The sequence below is a fragment of the Corticium candelabrum genome, chromosome 4, assembly GCF_963422355.1.
Source record: "Corticium candelabrum chromosome 4, ooCorCand1.1, whole genome shotgun sequence".
Taxonomy (NCBI): domain Eukaryota; kingdom Metazoa; phylum Porifera; class Homoscleromorpha; order Homosclerophorida; family Plakinidae; genus Corticium; species Corticium candelabrum.
Window position 1 is genome coordinate 8,030,385 of NC_085088.1, and position 23,340 is coordinate 8,053,724.

At 41.2% G+C, this 23,340-nt stretch overlaps 3 protein-coding genes across 6 annotated transcripts; 2 read left to right on the plus strand and 1 right to left on the minus strand.

The window, feature by feature from the left end:
- Window positions 1–29: 29 nt before the first annotated feature.
- LOC134178678 (gamma-secretase subunit PEN-2-like) lies at window positions 30–7,090 on the plus strand. Its single transcript, XM_062645561.1, has 3 exons — window positions 30–104; window positions 183–290; window positions 6,742–7,090. Exons 1-3 carry the CDS (start codon window positions 47–49, stop codon window positions 6,879–6,881), a joined length of 306 nt encoding a protein of 101 aa, XP_062501545.1. The 5' UTR covers window positions 30–46; the 3' UTR covers window positions 6,882–7,090.
- Window positions 7,091–9,135: 2,045 nt separating this feature from the next.
- LOC134178835 (charged multivesicular body protein 4b-like) lies at window positions 9,136–14,670 on the minus strand. The gene is made up of 5 exons (XM_062645741.1): window positions 14,415–14,670; window positions 14,183–14,360; window positions 14,015–14,129; window positions 13,805–13,940; window positions 9,136–9,337 (listed from the first exon to the last, which is right to left on the minus strand). Exons 1-5 carry the CDS (start codon window positions 14,599–14,601, stop codon window positions 9,273–9,275), a joined length of 681 nt encoding a protein of 226 aa, XP_062501725.1. The 5' UTR covers window positions 14,602–14,670; the 3' UTR covers window positions 9,136–9,272.
- A 458-nt stretch (window positions 14,671–15,128) lies between these two features.
- LOC134178893 (NAD-dependent protein deacylase sirtuin-5, mitochondrial-like) lies at window positions 15,129–18,474 on the plus strand. 4 transcript variants are annotated; one of them, XM_062645809.1, is made up of 2 exons: window positions 15,129–15,568; window positions 18,129–18,474. In XM_062645809.1, exons 1-2 carry the CDS (start codon window positions 15,172–15,174, stop codon window positions 18,149–18,151), a joined length of 420 nt encoding a protein of 139 aa, XP_062501793.1. In that variant the 5' UTR covers window positions 15,129–15,171; the 3' UTR covers window positions 18,152–18,474. The 4 variants fall into 4 exon arrangements, with proteins under 4 accessions (XP_062501793.1, XP_062501794.1, XP_062501792.1 ...); XM_062645810.1 differs by lacking the exon at window positions 18,129–18,474 and adding an exon at window positions 16,312–18,109; XM_062645808.1 differs by lacking the exon at window positions 18,129–18,474 and adding an exon at window positions 16,438–18,109.
- Window positions 18,475–23,340: the final 4,866 nt, after the last annotated feature.

Below are 23,340 nucleotides of genomic sequence, written 5' to 3' on the forward strand. Positions count from 1 at the left end.
TAACATCATCATCTCATTGATATTGTTGGTACCCACGTGACAAAACATGGCGACTGATCTGAGTAAGCTGTCAAAGGAAGAGAAAGAAAAACTTTGCAGGACATGTATGGGAGTTGTGTTGAAGTTGATACGATATCGTTATTTGTTAGGACGTTTCTGTATGTTTTGTTTGTCCGTATTAGACTTTCTAGCTGGTTTGGTTTTTCTGCCTTTCATGTGGCTTGCCAATGTTTTATGGTTCTTCAAATTGGCATTCTGTGGAAGTGAAATAAACAAGAACATCAGGAGAAGTAAGCAACAGTAATATGATATTTCTTATGTCAATTATGGAAAGTAGATGCTCTAGTGATTTATGGGTAGAGAGTGTGTCATTATAAAGAATACAATGTGATTGAATGACGAGGTTGTGAAGTTAGAACCTACTTTTGTAGACGTACTTGGTTAATAGCTCAATGGCAAGGTGTTGTCAGATGAATTGCTGGTTTTGCATAATTAGTCTAGTAATTTGCTATTGCAAGGATGAAAATGGCTACACTATTAGTAACTACCACCATCACTGTTACCGCTTATTTCAGCTATGAGCCGTAAGAAATGGGACTTCGTAAAAGTCATGAAACTTGGAGAGTAGCTCCCCAAACGAATAGGGGTGAACTGACTTCCGGTCTGTTGGCTATGTGACTACGTCTTGTCAAGCTACAGGAATGTGCCACATCTCCTGTGTGTGGCCCAATCACAGAGCAGTGTCTTCTATACGATGTTGTACACAGCAACCAACAATGGACAAACTGCCAATCAGATGAGAGAAATGTTCATGAAAAGTTTCGTAGCGGAGCAGTCTAATTCATGTTTGCAATTGCCATGTCTTGTTGGGAATAAATAAGTGATTGATTTTGCATTAGCAGATGCAAACAGGTAAGTTCTCTGGTTTAACAACCTAACGACAGAACTTACCTGTTTGCAGCTGCTAACACAAATTCAATTGCTTTCTTGGTTTATGACATTATATGGAAACCTAACGTGACGTAACAATGAGCGATATGTATGTCCCGTATGTGATACTTCTATTGCTGTACTTCAACGACTACAGACTGTTTCTTATTTATTGAACAAAAGAAAAAGTTTGTAATTCTTTGCAAGATTTCTGTTGTGGTTTTTTTGAAGGCTCATTGTTTCAATTACTAGTATAATAAGACTTTGGCTATGGGAACCTAACAGAAAATAGCTACTATACCTTACTGGTATTCATCTGTAATTGTCTTCCAATAATCTGAGGAAGAATGGGTTGTTGAATTGCTTGTCAATTTTCTTTGTAATACTTTAGCATGAAGTTTTTCTAATGCTACTAGTAGCGGATACAGGGGACCTGCGACCCTCTGCATGATGCTGAACTTGTCTCTATGCTAAGCGTACTGACTCAGCGCACACTGATATTTCAAGGAGATGCATGATGCAGACTTGTCATGCCAATATTTAAGAGCAATTCAGAAGATTATTGGAGAGTTGTTTTTAGTGAATACTTGTGCCATGTTGAAATGGAGCTTGGAATAGATTTTGTGCACTTGCATGACAAGCTTGTCAGAATCTTCAGCTGTTGCCACAGACAAATATCAATATGGATGTGGAAACGGTTGCCAAAACCCTTGTGAACAGTTTTAAAGTAGATTCAGCGAACATAGCTGGTTTTCAAAGTAACTAAAACTCAACAAATCCATCCTTTCTACTACAATTTCAGAGACACGACTGTGTTGTAGTCGCTGCGTACTCCAATATTGCTGCTGGTGCTGCCAGTAACCACAGCGACAGTCGAACATCCTAAGTCTTCTGTGAAATTTATCAAAACTAGCCTTCGTAGTACAATGACTAAAACTCGTTTGAACTCTCTTTTGTTATTGTTTATTCACCGTGACAGACCACTGAATTATGATGCCATCATTGATGCCTGTGACAAGGTCTATCCACATCGAATGCAGCTTAGCCGACTTCTTGAAGTTGAGACAAATTATGATGACGGCGAAGATGAAGAAAACATTCTGTAAAGATTGTGTTCTTCATTGCCAACCTATTAATCTTAAAGTTAAGACATGTGAAGTCCTCTTTCTACATGTTGTTTTAGCTATACTAATTTGTAGTAGATTAAACATTTACACTTTTAATTGCTAGGTTTGGTCTGACAGTGTGGCATTATATAGAGCACACACCATACATTCAATGATTGGCTAGACTAACACATTACTCAGGATATTTTGTTGGGAACATCTGGTAGTGACTTATCAGTTTTACCATTGATTTAATCTTTCAGTGGAAGGCTCTTCCAGACTCTGGATTATTCTGTGCGTCCCCCATCTAAGATTATCTCTATCCTCCACTGACTACTGTGATTGCTCTGGGTGGTAGTTATCTTGTTTCTGTTGCTAAAATTGAAATTTTCTGTCACAATGCACATGCCATGTAGTTGACTGTTACACTTGAGTCTGGAGGAGATGTTGCTATAGGTGTTTTTTGGCACCTTTATTCGTTTAGCTTATGTGTGAGCTCATTGTTGCTATCTTGAACACTGATCAAATGTAAGATGGATGAAGTTGTTTGTTGGAATAACTCCATGAAACATGTTTGTAAAGCCACATTCTTGTAATTGAAAGTTTCAAGGCAAACGTTTTCATAGAATGTTTTAGTCATAAGATGTTGAATGTTATGGCAGAGGGGAATATAATGCCCAGACACACCAGACAATGCGATCAAAACAAGTCAATGTTCGGCCTTGTATTGTGTTGACCGGGCATTGGTTACTTAAACAGTCACACTCAAATGGCATAATCCGGACGCTGATGAGTCAAACTATGTGCACTATCAGAGACTATGTTTTCTTGGGGTACATCTACTATCTCCTAAGAAGTGAGTAATGAGGTTAGAGCATGTTACACCAATTATCTTAAATGGTTCCAGTTGATGATCCCTTGCTCTCACAGGATAATTGGATAATAACCATTTCTACTTAGCTATATGTCCTTGATATGCAATAGTGTTATCTTTTGGTTTCCTTTGTAGGAAGGGCTTAATTAAATAATTTAATAAACAGATGCTAGACATCTGTTTCTGACATCTTTCCTGAATTGGTACAAACAGCGTCCCCAAGACAGGAATCAAACATCCTGATTTGTGAATGTTTCTTTTTGAGTACATGTGTCAAGATGTACGCTGTGAGGGGCGGGAAATTGTGTCAATAGTTCTGACACAGGGACTGTAGGGAGAGTGTGGGAACCTGCAAACGCGCGTGCTGCATACTAAAATTTAAGAATAGTTGTCATTGTCAAACTTGTTGAAGCCATAGCAGTGACTGCTGTTTCTTTGAAAATTCCAGTCGTTCTCAATCTGAAAAGATCCTAAACGGTTTCTTTCAACTATTCTGTCAGCTCACTAAGTAACTGTGCAGAAAAGGTGAATACGGATTTAGTATGCCTTGATAATAAATTGAAGGAGCAACTACATTGGTGTGACACCAAACTTCTTTGTCATATAATTGCCTTTCTTGACACCCAAACATGGCAAAGAAAACTTAGTGTTCAAACTTCTGAGCAAGATAGTGAAGACGAAAACGTTGATGATAATGCAGAGGTTAGAGAAGCTGTAGAAGCTCTTACTGTTCATTTTGCCAAACCACTAGAAAGCAAAGGGGTTAATTAATATTCTTGCTCTTCGTGTTGAGGAGGTAGTCCATTATACTAGAAAATATCTGTACATCAGCAAGGTGTGCTATGAGTCTGTGTGGTACATACGTCACACCTTTCCAGACTTAGTATTAGTCTTCCCATCACTACCACACATGTTGAAAAGATGTTTTTGGTGCTGAAACTGATCAAGACAGACTGGTGCACCAGCATGAGCAACACCACCTTGTCTGGCCTTATGGAAGTATACCACGAGGGACCAACACTTGAAAACTTTCACACTGACGCCGCTATTCAGCTGTGGTGGGAAGGATGCAAGACCAACCGCCGTCCTAATCAAGGTATCAGAAAGCAATACAGAGCAAGGAAACCTGGAGAGTTGGCCCAAGACGATAGCACTAGCAGCTTTAGTTTAGATGACTGGGACGTGTGGCAGAATCCTCTAAGACCTTGTCTACAAATAGTTTTCCAGAAGGGTCTGACTGAATACAATTTTGCACATCATTGTGCTAGGTTTCCCTGTTAATGTTCTGCTATTGTCTCACATAATTGTAGAGCACTTTCAAATTTGTCTTTTGAGGTTCCATAATTTTTTCCTAGACGTTATTGTAACGCAATAAATGATTGCCTTGCAGGTATGTTGTCTCAAGGTGTTTTGGTTATTGTCATGCTTTGTATAGATGTCAAATAATAAAACAAAGTGTTGTTTGCAGGGCTCAAAATTGGATAGAATGGGTGTAGTCTAAAATGGGCGGGGCTTTGGCAAAGCTGTTTGTTCAGACAAAAAAAATTCCTTATATTCTGCTCTGTATGGCAATAACAAAATTTCTTTATATACTGTTAAACCAGAGTAGCTTAATGACACTTTCATTTTGGTGTATTTGGTGGTGATGATAAATAGAATACTACTGATAGTTGTATGTACTGAAAACTTATATACCAGTAATGTAATAGTTTAATTAATGTGTGAACAGGCACATGTACCACAGAGTGGAATGTAAGGCAAAATTTTGGTTGGACATCGTGCTTTAGCAAAAGAGATTGACTGACATTTTAAACTTTGGGCATTCATTCTTATTTGATTTCGCAATCCTTCCTTGTAGTTATCGACATCAGCATTTGTTTAATTTCTTTATTTGTTGCCTCATATTCACTGCTGTATATATTTGATAACAAATATATAAACTGTTGCAGTATTACAGTATTGTCATTTATGCATGGGGATCATCAACTCTACAATTAGATTTTGCCTGCTGCTCCCATCAGTTTGTAGACGTTTGGGTCGCTCATTGATTCCCTGCCATCCATGCAGTAGCTATTATGCCTTGACCAATCATGAAGGTATGTCCGATCAAAGCAAAATTGTGGTCAGTCATGAACACCAGTTGGTCAGTCAATGACCAATGATTGACCGTTATATTCCATTCTGTACCAGTAGTCAGTAATTGCAATGTTTATTATAATAGTTCAATGGCCAATTACGAGAAATGTGAAGTTTCATTGCCCCCCCCCCCCCCCCGCAAGGAAGGTTTTTGTAGCAAATGCTAGATGAAGTACTCATTGACTAATTTCTATTTGTTGCCACTTTCAAAAGCTTCCGTTGTTGATAAATTACGACGATCTAATCGCCTTGAGTGTCCAGTGCGTGCATACGGGTCTTAACATTGCTTTTCTCTCTCCCACAGACGATAGGGACGTCTGTGGCATTTTGCAGTTGTATATTGACTAGAAGTATATATTATAAGCAGAATGGAATAGATTAGTGTCACTAAACTAGAGCTAATGGTGTCTTCCAGTCGGCGTCTAGGGTCAACATATGGGCAACTGTGAACCAGACGTGGGTTGCAGTTACATTGACGTAGGGTTTCTATCGATCTTAAATTTTAACGATTTGGCTCAAGAATGACAAATTTTGAATACTACCTTTCTAAATTTTAACAAATTCTGACAACCAACCAACGTTCCTTAATTGAACTACTTAGTACATTCTAGTACTCTTCCAGTATTATGTACTGGAACTGTAGGTAGTACACTAGTACTAGTAACCAATGGTCACTACAGATAAGTCAGTTACTGCATAACATATGTAATAGTATTGTATTGCAGCTGCTAGGACTATTCAGGAGTTAACAGATGATCCATAGAGACGAATGCCTTGAATGAACTTCTTTTGTCAGTTCATCAATTTTGGCCAGAAGCATTACGTCATCCAATGTTGTTCCACCAATCACCCACTTTAGAGTCTCGCACTTGATGATCTGTATGGTAACTTCAGAGAGAGAAAAAATTAGACACTTAGAGAGAGAGTGTCAACTGCAGCTCATTTGTTCCATGAATAGCAGCAAACTTTCTCATCTCAGCTGTAGTTGCTTCGTCAAAATGGCATCACTCTGTAGACCTTCGTTTTTGTCCCTGTTTCTTCATCTCAGTGCCTTTCTTCTCCACAGCAGCTACAACAGCTGCTGCAGCAGCATTGGAACTGTCTTGAACCAGAGAGTGAGCAGCATTTTCATATGCACTACAGCACGTACCCTCGCTGTTCAAATGGCTTATGCAGACGTCATCAATGTGTATGCTGAAAGTACACCATTTAACGAATTCTATTTTGCGACAGAGAATCACTCGTTATATTCATTAACGTTAAATGATCGTTATATATTCTGAATTTACAGTATTTCTATTTCTTACAAGACTAGAAAAGCTTAGCTAATAACTTAGTAGGTATCCCGTAGATTGTAAATTGTAGAACTTGCAAACAATTATGACAATGTACTGGGTGTATGGGGAACTATAAGGTGCCAGAGCATAAGCATATCGTAAAAGAACTTATTTTGTGGGAAGAATTATTTTGGTGATTTCGTGGTGTTCTCCAACTGCACAATTAAATTAAACACAATAGTAAGTGGTTGAGGATGAAGCAGTCTGGCATAAGTGAACAAACAAATTCCCCTCAGGTGGTTTTAATAGTTTCCCCAAGAGCTACACAATTTTAGACCCGCACAATAAGCACATTTACGGTAATTTGACATACACTGATATGGAAGTCATTGTTATCTAATGTATGTTTTTGTGGTAGATGTTGCTATGTCATTTTTTGGGTTGTGTGTGTGGATTATTGGATGGACAACTTGGATTGTGATATACCAGAATAATCGAGCCAGTTGGGGAGCTGTAGGAGACACCATATCCATCTCGACTCCAAAGGGTGAACTATAGATAATGCAAGATATTGCTTAATCAACGACAAATGATAGTATAGATGCTGTAACAAATTGCTGTTGTCATTGCATGATGTGTGTGGTAGCATTTTCCTTTGTAGAACGTTTAGTAGTTGATGTAGATGATATTGTTTGATGCTGTCACTACAGGAGCTGACAAGTTTCTTGGATGCTAGTCAAATTGATATTTATATTGTGTAATATGTATTATTGATGCCTTGTCCTGTGGTGAATTTTTCCGCGATCAGTAATGTACCAGAAATTTATACCCAGGCCAAGTTGATATAAATTACAAACATTATTGTAGACCTTAACGTAATTCCACCGACCGTAGACAGGATAGAAGTGAACCTTGGCATCTTCTTGATAGCTGTGATGTTGATTCCATGAGGATGTTCTGGAAATTAGCCTTTTTGTCAGTACTAAATAGATATGCACCTGTGAGAAAAAGAAACGACGCTTGAACTCTTTACCTTGGACAACATCTAGTATACGTCAAGAGACGTTTTTACGCAATCATCTTCATAAGCAGGCTTTGCGAGAAAACTCTACCAGCACTTGGCAAAATTACAAGACAAAACGGAATCTGGCCATCCACCAAATTCATGTTGCCAAATCTAACTACTTCAAAAACCTTCTAAATAATCCTCTATCTGCCAGGCAGTACTGGAGGGCTATGGATTGTGTGACAAAACGTAAGTCTCGGTCCTGCCCACGGTTGGCCATCAGCATTGAAGAGCTCAGAGATCATTTTGCCTCTATTGTTACATTGCAAAGTTCTGATCACTCATTAAAAAGTTCCAGTGGAGCAGAAGCATGTCTGCAGTCTACTTCGGTTTCTCACGAGTTCATTGTTCAACCTCTAGTTCGATTTGCTAATTGTTTGGAAGGGAATTGCTCAGATTGGACAGCTACAAAGCTAGTGGTCCTGATATAACCTTACCTCCAGATTCTTGAAAATTGTTGCAGACATTAGTGCGATTCCATTGTCCACTATATTTAATTAACAAGTCTATATTGAAATTGCTGCCGTCCCAAGTGATTGGAAATTCGGTAATGTTACTCCTTTATAAGGTCGGTTCAATGAAATCGGCTAATAATTACTATCCCATTGCTTTGCTTTCTATGGTATTCAAAGTGATGGAGCGTCTTGTGAAACGACAACAGTAATCCTATCTCGTTGAAAACGACCTTCTCTCGTGCTATCAAAGTGCTTTCGCCCATCTCAAAGCACCAAGGATGTTTTGGCTCATTCCATCAATGAGTGGTTATCTAACCTTGATCTAAACAAGCTATCGATAGTGGTATTTCTTGAGGTAAAGAAAGCTTTTGATTCTATGACCATACTATTCTGCTAAAGAAAATCTTGTTACTAGGAGTGGAGTCCTCTTCATCGTATATTAATGACCTACCTGATGTTCGTATTTCTTCATGCAATCTATTTGCTGACAACACGTCTATCTACGCAAGAGCTCTCTGTATAGAGGATGCAGTCCGCCAGATTAACGAGTACCTGAGTAGAGTTGACCAGTCGCGTTCATGCATAACAAACTACATCTCAATCTTACCAAGACTAAATTTCTTGCTATCAGCAAGAAGTTATCAGTCAAACCCTTTACTCAAGTCCCGTATATTACAACTTCTGCTCTCATTGCTTCCTAGCTATGCTGAGATGCAAGGTTTTATTTAATATGTAAGGACTAAATTTTTACAGTAACATATAACACCGAGTAGAGTTAGTTCAAGTAGTGTACAATGAAGAAGCTGCCATTTTCTCTAACGTCTAACAAGCGCTATTTGACGGAATTCAACAGTGACATTAATTAAAGAAAACAGTCTGAGGGCATGGTACCCATGTTAAAAAGTCTACACTAATGAAGTGATCGAGGAAATTATTCTACATTGTTCTTTTAACACCAGACTAAATTTAACAGGATACTATATTTATCATATGCTATGAAGAATTCAGTCGGTGTTATAAAACGTATTTTGTTAAAGACTTAATGCGTTAAAGAGTCTATTCAACAAATTTTTGTGTTAAAAAGACTCACTTTTAACACAGGTGACTGAATTCTTCACAACATGCTATGAGGAATTCAGTTGGTGTTAGAGTGTTTTTATATAACAGCTACTTTTAACACATGCACGTTTGGAAGGCTACTGCAGGCCTTGCGTATCTCTATGACTTGGGCGGAGCCACATTTCCATGGTATAATGTCCATGACTATAATATTTGAAGTTGAACACAACAACACAGTGATTTTGATGTTACATTCCAAGACAAAGCAGCACAACTTCATTGCTTGCAATACATGATCATAATACATAACAACTTGTGGACATTCAATTGTCCTATTGACAACAATAAGCATTACCTATCTATACATATCTATGCTGCTGCCCAGTTCTCCAATGCCGCCAGTTCCTCATCTTCGTGTGTCTTTGCCTTCACTGCTACAAACACACAACACCACGTCATCATATTCATCTCACAGGTTAACCAAAGATACCCTATACAAAGACGTGGCATAGACAAGCACGTCATTGATGTTACCCATTAATTTTGAAATTACAGAAAGGACTAGCTACTCCTAGAGCAACTATGAGTGATAGCAAATTACACATTCATAAAAATGATTAATGACAAGATGTCATTCCATAATCTATTCTCCACAATAATACACACACACACACACACACACACACACACACACACACGTGCACACACTCGCGCACACACACACACACACACACACACACACACACACACACACACACACACACACGTGCACACACTCGTGCGCACACACACACACACACACACACACACACACACACACACACACGTGAGACAACCATGTTAACTGACATGCAGCACTGCTGATGCCTCCATGCTGACATAATCGTTAAATGGGTTACATGCATTTGTGTACTGAAATTTATTCTCAGTGCCAATTCACATCAAAGTCTGGTATACATCAATTCATGAAACCAGGAGCACTACTACTGTACTCACACAGATAATCGGCCAACCATGCTAAACTAGCTTAGCATAAAAGCTAAACCAGTTCAAGAATGACTTCTCCACTATCAACATGTGCAAGTGTATCCAAGGTGTACAAGGTATCTGAACAAACCCGCGTTGCAATGGTGCAGTATCCCTAAGACTGGCTGTAATACACTGGGCTGCTCTGTTGTCAAATCAGAACCACAAGTGGTTGCCAGAGACTCCAAATTTAGTATCTACTGTAGGCGATGTTGTAATTGTTGATTTCTCTCCTTTACTTGATGACACTTTCATCTTTCGAAGCAATCCCACACCAACAAAGTAATAGTAGTACTGTCAAAACAACATCAAAGGCCACCCTTAAGCACACATGCTAGACAGTTAACCTTACTAAACACTTGCTAACCCTACTACAACAAAACAGGTTTAAGAAAAGCGGTTATTTAAAGAGGAATTCTCACCAAATACTAAAACTTGCTGAAAGAAAGATACAAGGCCTAGCACCGTATTTCTGCGCAATTAGCTGCATGTCGGTATAACCAGAAACTTGCTTGTCGGACTCTGGTAACGATACCAGCATGCCGGTATAGCACAAGGGAGCAACTACACATGCATGGTAATTCTCCTGCACACACACCGTAATTCGATTCGTTGACATAGAGAATGCAGCTTCCCCTGAAGTCCAGCTAGAAAGAGAAAGTCGAACAGCCAGAAGGTATCAAGAATGGATCTTCGCAGTGTGGCAGAAGATCATACACAATCGAAAAAGCTAGCGGTACTACAAACATACGACGAGCTCAGTGGAAACAAATCGAAAGTCACCAGGGAATGTAGAGTGTCTCGTCAGTGCTTACAGCATTAGGTTTAAACAAGCAGAAGAACACACAGGGCTAACAGATAAGGAAGAGAGGAAGACGATGAAGAGGAGGATGAAGACAGAGACAATCAAACATAGGATTGATTATATACTACATGTAGATGAAAGAGTATAAGTCTTAGTGTCTATTTATGCAAGTTCAATCAATATCTAAGAACGGATGCAGCATAGATCTATGGGTCCAGTCTATAGAGAGATTGGTCAAATCACCTCTCTTTCTCCAGCATGCCGGTACCCCGAGGTATACCGGCACCCTGGTAATGCAGCTAAATGCACGGAAATACAGTATCTTCCTGCAGAAAGCTTACGTTCCAGCCAGCTACAGAAGCAGAGAATGGGCCACGAGTTGTTCAAACGATTCCCCTTATAAGGTAACTCTCTGTCACATTTGGAAGTAAATGCTTTAGGTATAACCATACCAAGGCCGTGTTTCCACTAGCTGCACCTTGACCTAGTTTAGCTTAAACGAGTTTAAAAACTAAAACCAGTTCAAGAAAGCGACTGTTTCCACTAGGAACTTGCACATCCGGGATGTGCAAAACAAACCGTCTAGGAAGATCTTATTGTGAAAGTATTGGACTGCTCTGTCACCAAGTCAGAGCAACCGTTGGTCTTCACTGATTCAGCATCTGCTAGTAGGAATTTGTATGAAAATGACCAAGAACACTGTCTCCCCTCTCTCCATAGCTGTTGATTTCTTTCTTCTAGTTAACGACCCTTACATCTTCTAAGGCAATCCTATTGCTGCAAATAGTCAATATCATTAAAACGGCGTTATCAGAAGCCATCTAAACAAGCGTGTTACTGTCATGTGACAGTTAAACCTAACCGCTTTGCTAAACCTACTTTATTAAACCTACTTAAGTAGGTTTAAGAAAGCAATTTAGGTTTAAAATATAACTGGTTTAGTGCAGGTGGAAACAGGTCATTTCTTAAACCAATTTAGCTTAAAACCACTTGTTAAACCGGTTTAGGCGCTAGTGGAAACGCACCCCAAGTGCTCCTAACGTACCCAAAATGCGTCTAGACATGATCTATCAACTAATCTAAGAAGGGTCTCCTTTTGAGGCTCCACGGTTGTATTGACACAGTCAATACTTGCGTGATGAGTTTGAGGTCCCAGTTTGTGTTAGTCAATAAATCACAACTTGACACCATATGCCTCACAATCCTTACCTAAAAAAGTGCACAGGTATCAGTCTTCCTTGCTAAGCAACCAGTGTTACTCATACGGGTACTAAACACGCCCACAGGTAGCTTTAATACTTTATATTTCTCAGTTACGGTAAATGACTGCAGTAAACAGTTGCAAAGAGTTGTGTAAAGAAGTGACAGCTTTCATTTTGAGAGGTTGTTGATTTTGGCAAGAATCCTCCTTTAAATTTAGAAAATAAAAAGGTTAGTGCAAGTGGAAGCAAGTCAATCATTAAACCAGTTATAGATGAAGCGCTAATGGAAATACGACCTAACATTTGATCAAGTCTGACTGGTAGGGGTGAGCTTCATCAAACATTTGTAACAAGAGCTGCACACAACCAATGAACCATAGTTATATTAAGGTTTGCCCCGAGTTTTCCCTAAATTTCCAAATTCATAAATCAATTCATACAGGGCCTTAAAGGAAACGTGGCGTAAACCCCACCGAACAGTGGAGATGTCACACTATCACGGCAGACAGTGGTAGCTAGTAACAGAACTGCAGCATGTTTGAAAGATAACCAAACCCCAAACCTTAAAGACCATGTTACGCCCCTGATTCATGTGGTCAACATGTTCAAGTGCAGTACATGCCACAGCTTAGGGTTCGTTCAAAATTATCAACAATTTCACAAGCGTACAAAGCACACTTTCTGGATGCCCCTCCCCCAAACATACAATGCTTCTGCATTGATACAGTTCTTCTTCCATTTCAGTTGACTCGCTCAAATTAAGTCAGCTTGAGGTTTCCGGTCATCCAAGTGGACAAAGACGAAAACATTGAGAAAGTCATGGTACAGATAGCTGGGCTCTTTTATGAATAACTGATGCTGCTCTAGAAAAAAACCGGAACAGGCTGACACGGCCGTACATGTTTGCAAATCACGTACATACAGGTGACTAGCAACGGGAACCATGCATGATGCAATTCCAGCCATGGAAAACAGAGAAATTAGCACAACCCATTTGCTACCAATCAACATTTTATAAAGCGTACAAAGGCCAAAACCCCTAGCGTGCGCTTTGTATGCTTGTGAAATTGTCAATAATTTTGAATGATCCCTTATCTAAATGTAGTGAGCACTGTGTCAAAGTATCTTTAAGTAAAGGAACACTTCACCGATTTTGACGCATGTGCAGTAGATGTTAACGTACGTTAAGACCTTGGGCTGCAGACCGAACGCTTGCTGTGTTGCGCAGCATGTTGTTTGGGTCTTGCTTTCCGAGGCTAACTACGAGAGCACACAAGAGACAGGTCTAGATGCTTCAGACGACTCTAACAGCGAAAGAGAACAAGTTACAGTTCATAAGCAACTCAGTCGTTCGTACGTTGTTGACTCCACATGATCATCTTGAGCGAGTTGCAATCGCTCGGTCTTTCCCACTTTTCTCCATGTTTCTTTCTACGAATGGAGGCCATACTACAGTTCAAAAGGGCTTGAGTGATGTGAAAAACACACGGAAAAGTGCGTCACCGCAAATAATCAAGTGACACCAAATACCTTCGTTCTACAGCCAAACCATCGCTGTATGTGTGCTTTTCGCCGTAGATTGAAGGTGAGTCAGTAATGCGAAAGCACATTTTACTTTCGCCTAAGCAAATATCAAAGTCTACATGAAGAGGTAAAACAAAACCTACACCTATTGAACGTTATTTGCAAAAACTGCCATGTACTATTTTGTTATTAGCCTTATCACAATGCTCAGCTATTCTCAACTTGAAGACTTCTAGAAACGATTAGTGGCCGAAGGCGAAGTCAGACCAGTGAAGTGCTCCTTTAATTAATGTCATTAGACTAATATTACAAAAATACGTGCATATAATACTAAAGTATCATACGTTTTGATTTGGCAGCTGCAGCTGGAGGTGCACTTTCAGGTACTTCTGGCAATTCCAACTCAGATCTTTCTACATCTAGCAACTTCTCATCCAGATCACGCTGTTCCATCTCTTCCAGTTCAGCAAGCAAATCATCCTACATACGAGTTCATCCGTTACAATATTAATAATACAATATCGATTCTCTTTTTTTGTCTACAAAAACCTCACATCATCAAAGTCTGACTGGGCACCGATTCCTTGGGTAAGAGCCTGAGTAATCTCATCAGCTAACTCATTTTGTTCCTGAATGTCGTCCATTAGATCATGTACATCGTCAACATCACTGAAAGACACATCTTTGCACATGAAGATCACTACAAGTGACAAGTGGCTTACAGCTGTTTGTGGGCTGCCTTCAGAGCCTTGGCAGCCACGCCCATATTCTTTAGAACCTCCGCGTTTGTGTTCGCATTCTCCAATGCTTCTCTCTGAAATTCTATCGTTGATAGTGTACCGTCAATCTGAGCTAGTTGTTTTTCGTAACGCTTCTTTCGTTTCAACGCCATTAGCGCAGCTAGAAACAATTAATTGCAACTTGTGTACTATAAGGGGCCCCTATCCTCAAGACCTCGTTTGTTCTTCGTTCCGTGTTTCTTGGCATTAACAAGCTCTGCTTGGATCTTCTTCTCTAAGTAGTCCGTCTTCTTTTCTAACATCTCTTCCGTTTGCCGAAGTCTCTGGATAGCCTCTTGTGGTGTTGGAGGAGCATCACCTTGTTTCTTGCTCCCTCCGAAAAGCCGTTTCAAAGAGGCCATACTGATTCTTAGAACGAGACGACGCTGACTCAGCCGCAGCCTCCAATACGCGTGCGCAGTCAATCGTGACATCGTCATCCGGTAACATCGTCGTCTTTTGATCACTTGCACGAATCATTCCTTGACGGAAACAATTTTTTGAAGTAGGTCTTAGAATGAAACGGTGAGGTTCGTGTGTACACACACCTTGAACCTTGAAAGCAATCGGCCGTCCTAGCATGGCGATACCGTCTCATCATACTGACGAGATTAGAAGCGTTTAATTAATTAAGCTCTCCTGGAACTGTACACACGTGCGCGCACACACAGTGACACGCACGCACGCCCTACCACGCCCATGACCACGACCACACACGCACACACACACACACACACACACACACACACACACAGTCACACACACACACACACACACACACACACACACACACACACACACACACTAGAGCTTCCATAGGACCACGCCCCTTCTGTTTTGCGACCCGGATTAGGAAGCCTCGCTACGCTCGGCAATAAATCGGTGAACGTACATGTACTGCACTGTATACTGCCGCGAAAGTTGGTAGACTTATGTCGTATCCAGGTGAATCAGTTAGCCATGACATGAATGCATTTCGTGACATCCTCAAGCGTTCCAGCAACATCGTTGTCCTTTCTGGTGCTGGGATCAGTGCAGAAAGCGGCGTACCAACATTTCGTGGCGCAGGGGGCCTATGGAGGCGTTGGCAGGCACAGGAACTTGCCACTCCCGAATCGTTCAGCAAGAATCCATCACTTGTTTGGGAATTCTACAACTACAGACGAGATGTAATGCGGACGAAACATCCGAACAAAGCACATGAAGCGATTTCTCAGTTGGAGAGAGACTTTGAAAAGGAAGGAAAGGGAAGAAAAGTCACCATCATCACTCAGAATATTGATAGGCTTCACCATAGAGCAAATTCTAAATGCGTTCTGGAGCTCCATGGTAAGATTGATTTCTGTGCATTCCAATGGTCATGCATGTGTGTACAGGGACTATTTGGTCGCGTGGACTATTTGGTTTCGCATTTATTGCGCCTCGAATCGGCACTCTCCAACTCTTGCAGCTGTACGAGACGGACGCGAACGACGTGACGATGGCCATGATAATTTTCACGCGTCTCCCAGACGTCTCGATGAGCCGAAATCGAGTGCGACCTGCTTCTTCTTCGTTTGTATTTGGCTTCATATGAATACCGAAGTCATCACGACATTGTCGATCGCAATTTTGCGTGTCTGACGTTTCGTTTTTAGGCAAATCTCGGCTTGTCTGGTAGTGGGCGTGTCGAAAGTAGGCGGAGTAAGAATGTATTGTGGGTTACAAACATGATTTGATCACGCAGCGCGCGTGTAGAGATGTGCCTAAAATTTTAGAAATGTTTTACTGCGTAGAATGCTGCGGCTAGCTGCAGATTTATGCATCGATCCTGCATGGCATTGATCCTGCATGGCATTGATCCTGCATGGCATTGATCCTGCATGGCATGGATCGATACTTAGGTGCACAGCGACATGTGCGTACTGTCTACGCAAGGAAGACGATCTACGTCTCTGAAATTGGTTGCGCACGACCAAAGATCGGTGATGACGTTCAGAACAGAAGAGAAAATAAGTGAATATATGTAGTTCGGGAAACAATTAATTAAACGTATCTGATATAAAATCACTTATTTGCACTTGGTCTCTCAGATGAGTATTGATGGTTGTTTGTTTGCGTTGTCCACTATCAAACAATACGTTTTGTAGGTTAGTGGAGCCTAGTGAAAATCTTGTTTTCTTGTATACATGCATCTTCTGTCTCTTTCTGCCATTTAGTCTGTCCGTTTATCTATCTTTTCTTTGAATGGTGACACAGCAAAATGTGCTGCAGTAGAACCAGGATATGCAGGCAAGAAAATGAAGACAAGAACTATACTAATCAGCATGCAGCTATGCGCATGCAAGCAGATATGAGTGTGTATACAGAGATGCAATGCAAGAGTGATCAGTGGAAAGTGTCTAAGTTAAATTGACTCATCAACAATGTAAAGTAGAGGACTTCTTATACGACTGAAACATTAATTAAGCTTATTACGCTAATTGATTTAGAAATTCTAGCTTTGTTACCGTCTTGCGACTAGATCATGTAATAGTTTGTATTGAAGAATAAATAATCTGTCTGCCTATCTGTCTGTCTGTCTGTCTGTCTGTCAAATACATATATTTTTTAAATCCAAAGAAATTTCTATCAAGAGCTTAAAAGCTAGTCTCTAAGTAAAGTTCCTCTAAATCAACAACAAACACTTTGTCTGTCTGTCTGTCTGTCTGTCTGTCTGTCTGTCTGTCGTCTGCTTGTTTTTGTGTAATGTGCTATTGTTGTCCAATATTATTTCTGAACCAATGCTTAAGTTTTGGCTGCTCCTCGGTCTCTTTGTCTATCTCTGTTGTTTGGTTGTTCTTTGTGTGCCTTGGTAGTGTATTCAAGATTGTTTCTTGTAGCACCCTAGCTTCATCTGCGCCAATCAGTGTCCAGTATTCGCTTACAATAATGACATATCCCACTTCCGCTACATGTTGACTGGTCAATAAATCGGGCCGTATAACTGCCTGGGGCTACTGGTTTAGCAAGATGTGAATTGTTTGTGAACATAACAATTAGGCTACTGAAACATATCTGTCAGCCAGAACAGACAATACGTGGGTCTACCGATGTGTACGGAAATCATAATGAGTTCTTTCATGCTTGTAGCAAGTGCAGACCTGAGCAAACTAAACTGAGAGTCGTCCTTCTGGAAAAAATTAACCGTGGTTAGGCGTCCAGCTATAGAAAGATACTCGCGTGCACAGAACGCTGTAAACCAGCTGCATGGTAGAAGGTGGATACAGCTTTCCATCTTGCCTCCGAACTTCATGCACAAACCTTGCAAGCCAGTAGTTCATTTCTCTGTTGTTCGTAACATGCAGATCATGCACGTACATGTACCGCCCGAGCACTCCCTCTTCAGTTGGCTGCTTGTTTCTCCATTTCTTCCATGCGTTGAGCACTCTAACTGCGCACATGCAGTAGCTTTTGTGGGGTTAGGGGGAACACGCAAATCAAGAAACTTCTGAAAACTACTGGATGAAATTGGAAACGAGATTCAGAAGACTGCTGATCAGAAACAACATCAACGTCTAGCAGTTTACTAGCTTCCAAAAAATCAATAACTGGCAATTCTGCTGTTTCAAAGCCCAAGTCGATTTCAGAACATTTTGCTACGCAACTGATTTGAACTTCCACGCCTAGAGGATATCAACGTCTCAGCTGGGTGCTACAAGCCGGTTATAGACCTTCTGGCAAGTGTATAAACGAATACTCCCCGCTCCGTCAACTCGTGGGCGGAGCGGGGTGTATTTCGTTTATGCACTCGCCAGCGGTCTATAACCTATACTTATTTGTAATAATTAGGGTTTTGCTTTGAATTCTAGATAGATCGGTGTTAGTATTTCATTGAAAGTTTTGTACCACTTCTCATGTTTCTCACTAGTATCCTGGGAGAAGCGTTCCTGAAAGTATACGCATCCAACCAAACTTGGCGTTGCAGAGTATAATGTAGTTTTCTAGAGTGCGAGGGAATAGTCTAACTAACTGAAGTTCCGAGGCTATACGAATATTGTACTTTAGCGAATTTAGTGTAATATACAAACGTTGTAGTCCGCTGTCAAGCGACTTTCCACTTTGCAAAAGTTGTGTTATATTTACAACTGTAGTCGTCCTCGCTAGTGCAACAACACACAGATGTTTGTTTACCTTGTAACCCACAAGACATTCTTACTTCGCCTGCTCTCGACACGCCCACTACCAGACGAGCCGAGATTTGCCTCAAAATGAAACGTCAGACATGCGAAATTGCGATCGACAATGTCGTGATGACTTCGGTATTCATATGAAGCCAAATACAAATGAAGAAGAATCAGGTCGCACTCGATTTCGGCTCATCGAGACGTCTGGGAGACGCGTGAAAATTATCATGGCTATCGTCACGTCGTTCGCGTCCGTCTCGTACAGCTACAAGAGTTGGAGAGTGCTGATTCGAGGCGCAATAAATGCGAAATCAAATAGTCCACGTGACCAAATAGTTCCTGCAGGTGCCCAAAACCAAATAAGCCCTAGTTAAACGGTTTCGAGAACCAAATAGGAACGAGATAATTGCCCGCGACCAAATAGTCCCTGTACAATGTGTCCTACACTTCTAAATTGAAATGCCATTGAAACTAGTCGTTTTGAGTGCCATAAAGCTAATAACAATTAATTTCTGTAGTTTTCTTGCTTTCACAGACTCTTTGAGTAAATGTGTGATTTCCTTGTGTTTTGGCATTGATTGAGTTTCAGTTCACACTTCATTTACTTGAACTGTGAAAGGCAAGGTCATTGCTTTGTCCCTCCTGTCAATTAAAGTCTACCACAAAGTGCTGTGCCATGTCATGCCATCCAAATTGGGACACCCTGAATGGTTTGAAGTGAGACAACCTTGTATTTGGTGAGGATTCTAAAGGCTGGCCAAAATTGTTTATTGTTTAGGGATTGACCAACTTCGTTGCAGTATGGACTACTCATCTAGAGTATTTCCAATATTAATGTCTGTCTTGGTTCTCTGGAACAGTTGCAAGACAGCTCTTGTCTCAGAGATAACTTCGTCACCATCATTAGTGTATAGACAGTTTGTACTCTATGTTCTGGTTAATATTCAAGAGCACTTGTTGAAGTCTTGGCTCCTAGTGAAAGCAAACGTAGGTGGGACCACAGCAAGAGAATTTATATTTCTCCAGGTTCTTTCATAGGTTTGAATAGCTTTTCCATTACAACTAGGTATCCATGAGGTGTGGACTTTGGTTATTCATGGAAAGAAGTAGCAATTGCTGCAGCAACATAATTAAGTGATCTGACTGTCCACACAAGATATAAATGCAGCCAGAAAAGTAATTCCACACAGAATCTGAGATGAATGCAGAGAGCTATGAGATTCTCTAGTAATTAATACACCAGGTAAATTGAGACATTTTGGTTAATTAGTTAACTTAACTAGTAATTGAAGCTGTGTTTACACCGTCGCTTCTACAGCTATGAGCCTTCAAAGTCCTGAACACCACGTACGCTAGGAGAAGTAATTGTCGCGAAGAATTACGAATATACACGCTATTTTCTTTCTAGACGTACTACCTGTAAATTTATTTAAAATCTTACATAGCGACTGTCGTTTCGCGTGACCGCAAAGTTCGTGAATAGTCTGTAGTCGTAAGTAGAGTCATCATATACGGGACATAAATCTCTCGTGGTTACGTAATGTTAGATTTCCATATAGATATTGTAAACCAAAAAAGCGATCGATTTCAGGTCAGCAGTTGAGTTCTGTTGTTTATTTCCGACAGGTCCTAGCAATCGCAAACGTGAATTACACTGTTCTGGTAAGAAAACTCTCTCAAGGAAGTTTCGCGCCTATGGTTGGCTGTTCGTTCATTGTCTTTGGTTGCCACGTATGACATAAAGGAATTAATGTGGGCCACACAAGGGAGGTGTGACACATTCCTGCAGTGTGCAGCCAGCCACATAGTTTCCAGACCGGAAGTCGGTTCAGCCCGTTTAGAGTATGGTACTCGCCAAGTCTCGTGACTTTTACAAAGTCCCTTTTTGGTAGAGGCTCATACGAAGCTGTGCTTACACCGTCGCTTAGCTAGGAGCCTTCAAAGTCCTGCAGCATCACGTATATAGGCTAGGGTTAATCATTTGTGGCGAAGAATTACGAATATACACGCTATTTTCTCTCTGAACGTGAAATGTATCGACCACAAAGTCCGTAAATAGCCAATCATGGTATACGGGACATAAAATCTCTCCGGTTACGTACTGTTAGATTCCCGTATAAATGTCGTAAAACCAAGAAAGCGATCGATTTCGGGTCAGCAGTTGTAGACAGGTGAGTTCTGTTGTTTATTTCCGACAAGTCCTAACAAACATGAATTACACTGTTCTGGTAATAAAACTCTCAAGAAAGTTTCGCACCTAGGCTGTTCGTCCATTGTCTTTGGTTGCCCCGTACGACATAAAGGAATTAAGGTTTCGTGATTGGGCCACACAAAGGAGGCATGGCACATTCCTGCAGCGTGACAAACATAGCCAGCCAGCCAGCCAGCCAGCCAGCCACATAGTCCTCAGACCGGAAGTTGGTTCAGCCCTATACGCTACACAAAGGAGGCGTGGCACATTCCTGCAGCGTGACAAACTAGCCAGCCAGCCAGCCAGCCAGCCAGCCAGCCACATAGTCCCCAGACCGGAAGTCGGTTCAGCCCTATACGTTTAGAGTACAGTACACTCGCCAAGTCTCGTGACTTTTACAAAGTCCCTTTTCTTATAGGCTCATAGCTGAATTAAATCACACTTGGAATCCTTATGCTATCTGTGAAGTGTGCTGTTTGTGTTCAGACCCATACGCGAAAAAACAATACGGGAATTCGCATACTGTATTACCCCGCGTGAATGGCAGGGGCACTTTGTACAGTGTGGTTAGGGAATAGGGTAGCCATATTTCTGATTCTGATTGGTTGCTTCCTCCACAAACAAATTTTCAGTGACAACTGCTTTGTGTATCAGTCAGAAATGCTGCAAATTTTTTCTCATCAGAACTGTAACTATCACTGATCTTTCCTTAGTCTGTGATCCTCCAGGAAATTCCATGGCTTCTACCCTATTCCCTAACCACACCGTACAAAGGCACATAGTACCAATCTAATAAGAGCCCCTGTTCTAGGCGGGTAATACGGTATGGGTTAACCGTTCGTGAACGGTGTGACACTGTGTGGCATCAAACTTGACTGTAGTTCCAATGTCAGATGAAGACTTACATTATGACTGTTTCCCGGGTTTTTCTTGCAAGCTGCTGCAGAAAAATCTAGCACCCAGCTGATTTCTAAAAAGGCAGCAAGAATTATTCAAGTCTTGAGATCTCCAGAGAAGCCCGCAAGGAAACTAAGGATTCAGTATTACGTACGAGAAAGAGCCTACCGATTAGTCAATCTGCCTGTTTTGGGACTAAAGGACTGTCATAGCGTGTTGTCCTAGACCCGGATACTCCTGGACTTTGGGTTTTGGCACGAGCTGGTAACGTGTTGTAGTCTGGGTAGTTACCGAGTAGAAGACCAAATATACTACGCTGGCGACGAGGAAGGCGGCGAACGACACGTTCGGGTTGTTCGGAAGAATGGGTAGCTACAAACCGTCGTCGTCATCTTGGGAAACGTACGAGGAACGCCTGGAGCAGTTTCTAGTGGCAAAAGGTAACAGCGAATACGAGGCGTGGAAGAAGGCAGTCTTCCTGACGGTTATTGGAGAACTCGCACACAGGGTATTACTTGCGATGTTTCAAAGGATGATGGAAAGCTTATTACAAGGACTACCGGCAGTCACAGTCTACCTAGATGATATTTTAATCACAGGGAGAGACAAAAAGGAACATTATGATAACTTCAGGAAGTGCTTAAGAGGCTGAAAGAAGCAGGCGTACGACTAAAAAGAGAAAAGTGCACGGTAGCGGCACCATCGGTTGTCTCCTTAGGCCACAGAATCGATGCCCATGGACTATACCCAACGGGTGACAAACTGCAAGCATTGAGACGAGCGCCTACACCAACCAATGCGATGGAGGTGAAGAGTTTCTTGGGCCTTCTCAATAGGCCTTATGCACATTGGTAAGATTTAAATCAATACCTAATATAAGAAGCTGCGGTGGGACCAAAAATGCGTTTAGCGTCTCATTTCAGCGTGTCACATTGCGTGTACAAGCAAACATGGGAACGGGATGCAAACTCGCAATAGTTGAACTTGCAAGACAATGCAGCTATCTACTTGCTGGAACAATGGTCACCAAACATGGATATAGCCTAGATTTGTGATCAACAGCGAATGCAGTCGTGGGGAGCGCATGACCTTCATGACTGTGAAGAGGACCCAGTACAAAGCAGCTTGTAAGCCATGATTTCGCGTGTTTTATTGACTGTTGGCAGTGAAGACATTGTCAATTACATCCGGATCTCTATAAAACACTTGTCAAAACAAACTCGTGTGATTTCACCAACGGATGCTAGTCAACACTGGAAATGACAGCATATTCTGAACTAGCTAGATGCAAGTTAAACATCGAAACACATCTCTCAAGTCACGCAATACACCACAAAGCGAGCAATCTACCAAACAACTGACTGGAAGATCAGTTTACATGGTTCTTTACGTGTTCACTAGATGATACGCAATGTGACACTCGAAAATGAGACGCTAAACGCATTTTTGGTCCCATCGCAGCCTTATATAGTTGTTGATTTAAATCTTAGGAATGTCCATAAAGTCTATTACTATGGCAAGTTTGTTCCACGGCTAGTCAGCATGCTAGCACCTCTTTATGAGCTGTTAAAAACACCAACCTTGGAGGTGGACGGAGCGACAGGACGGAGCATTCAAACGAGCAAAAAGGGCGCTTTCAACGTCAAGGGTCTTAGTACACTTTGACTCAAGGAAGCCGACTATCTGTGATGCATCGCCGTATGGAGTGGGTGCGGTATTAGCCTGCAGAATGCCAAGTGGAGAGGAAAGACCGATTGCGCTCGTCTCTGGTACACTAACCGAAGCGGAGAAGAACTATGCACAGATAGATAAGGAAGGTTTGGTGTTGATCTTCGCGGTAAGAAAGCTTCATAACTATGTTTTTGGTC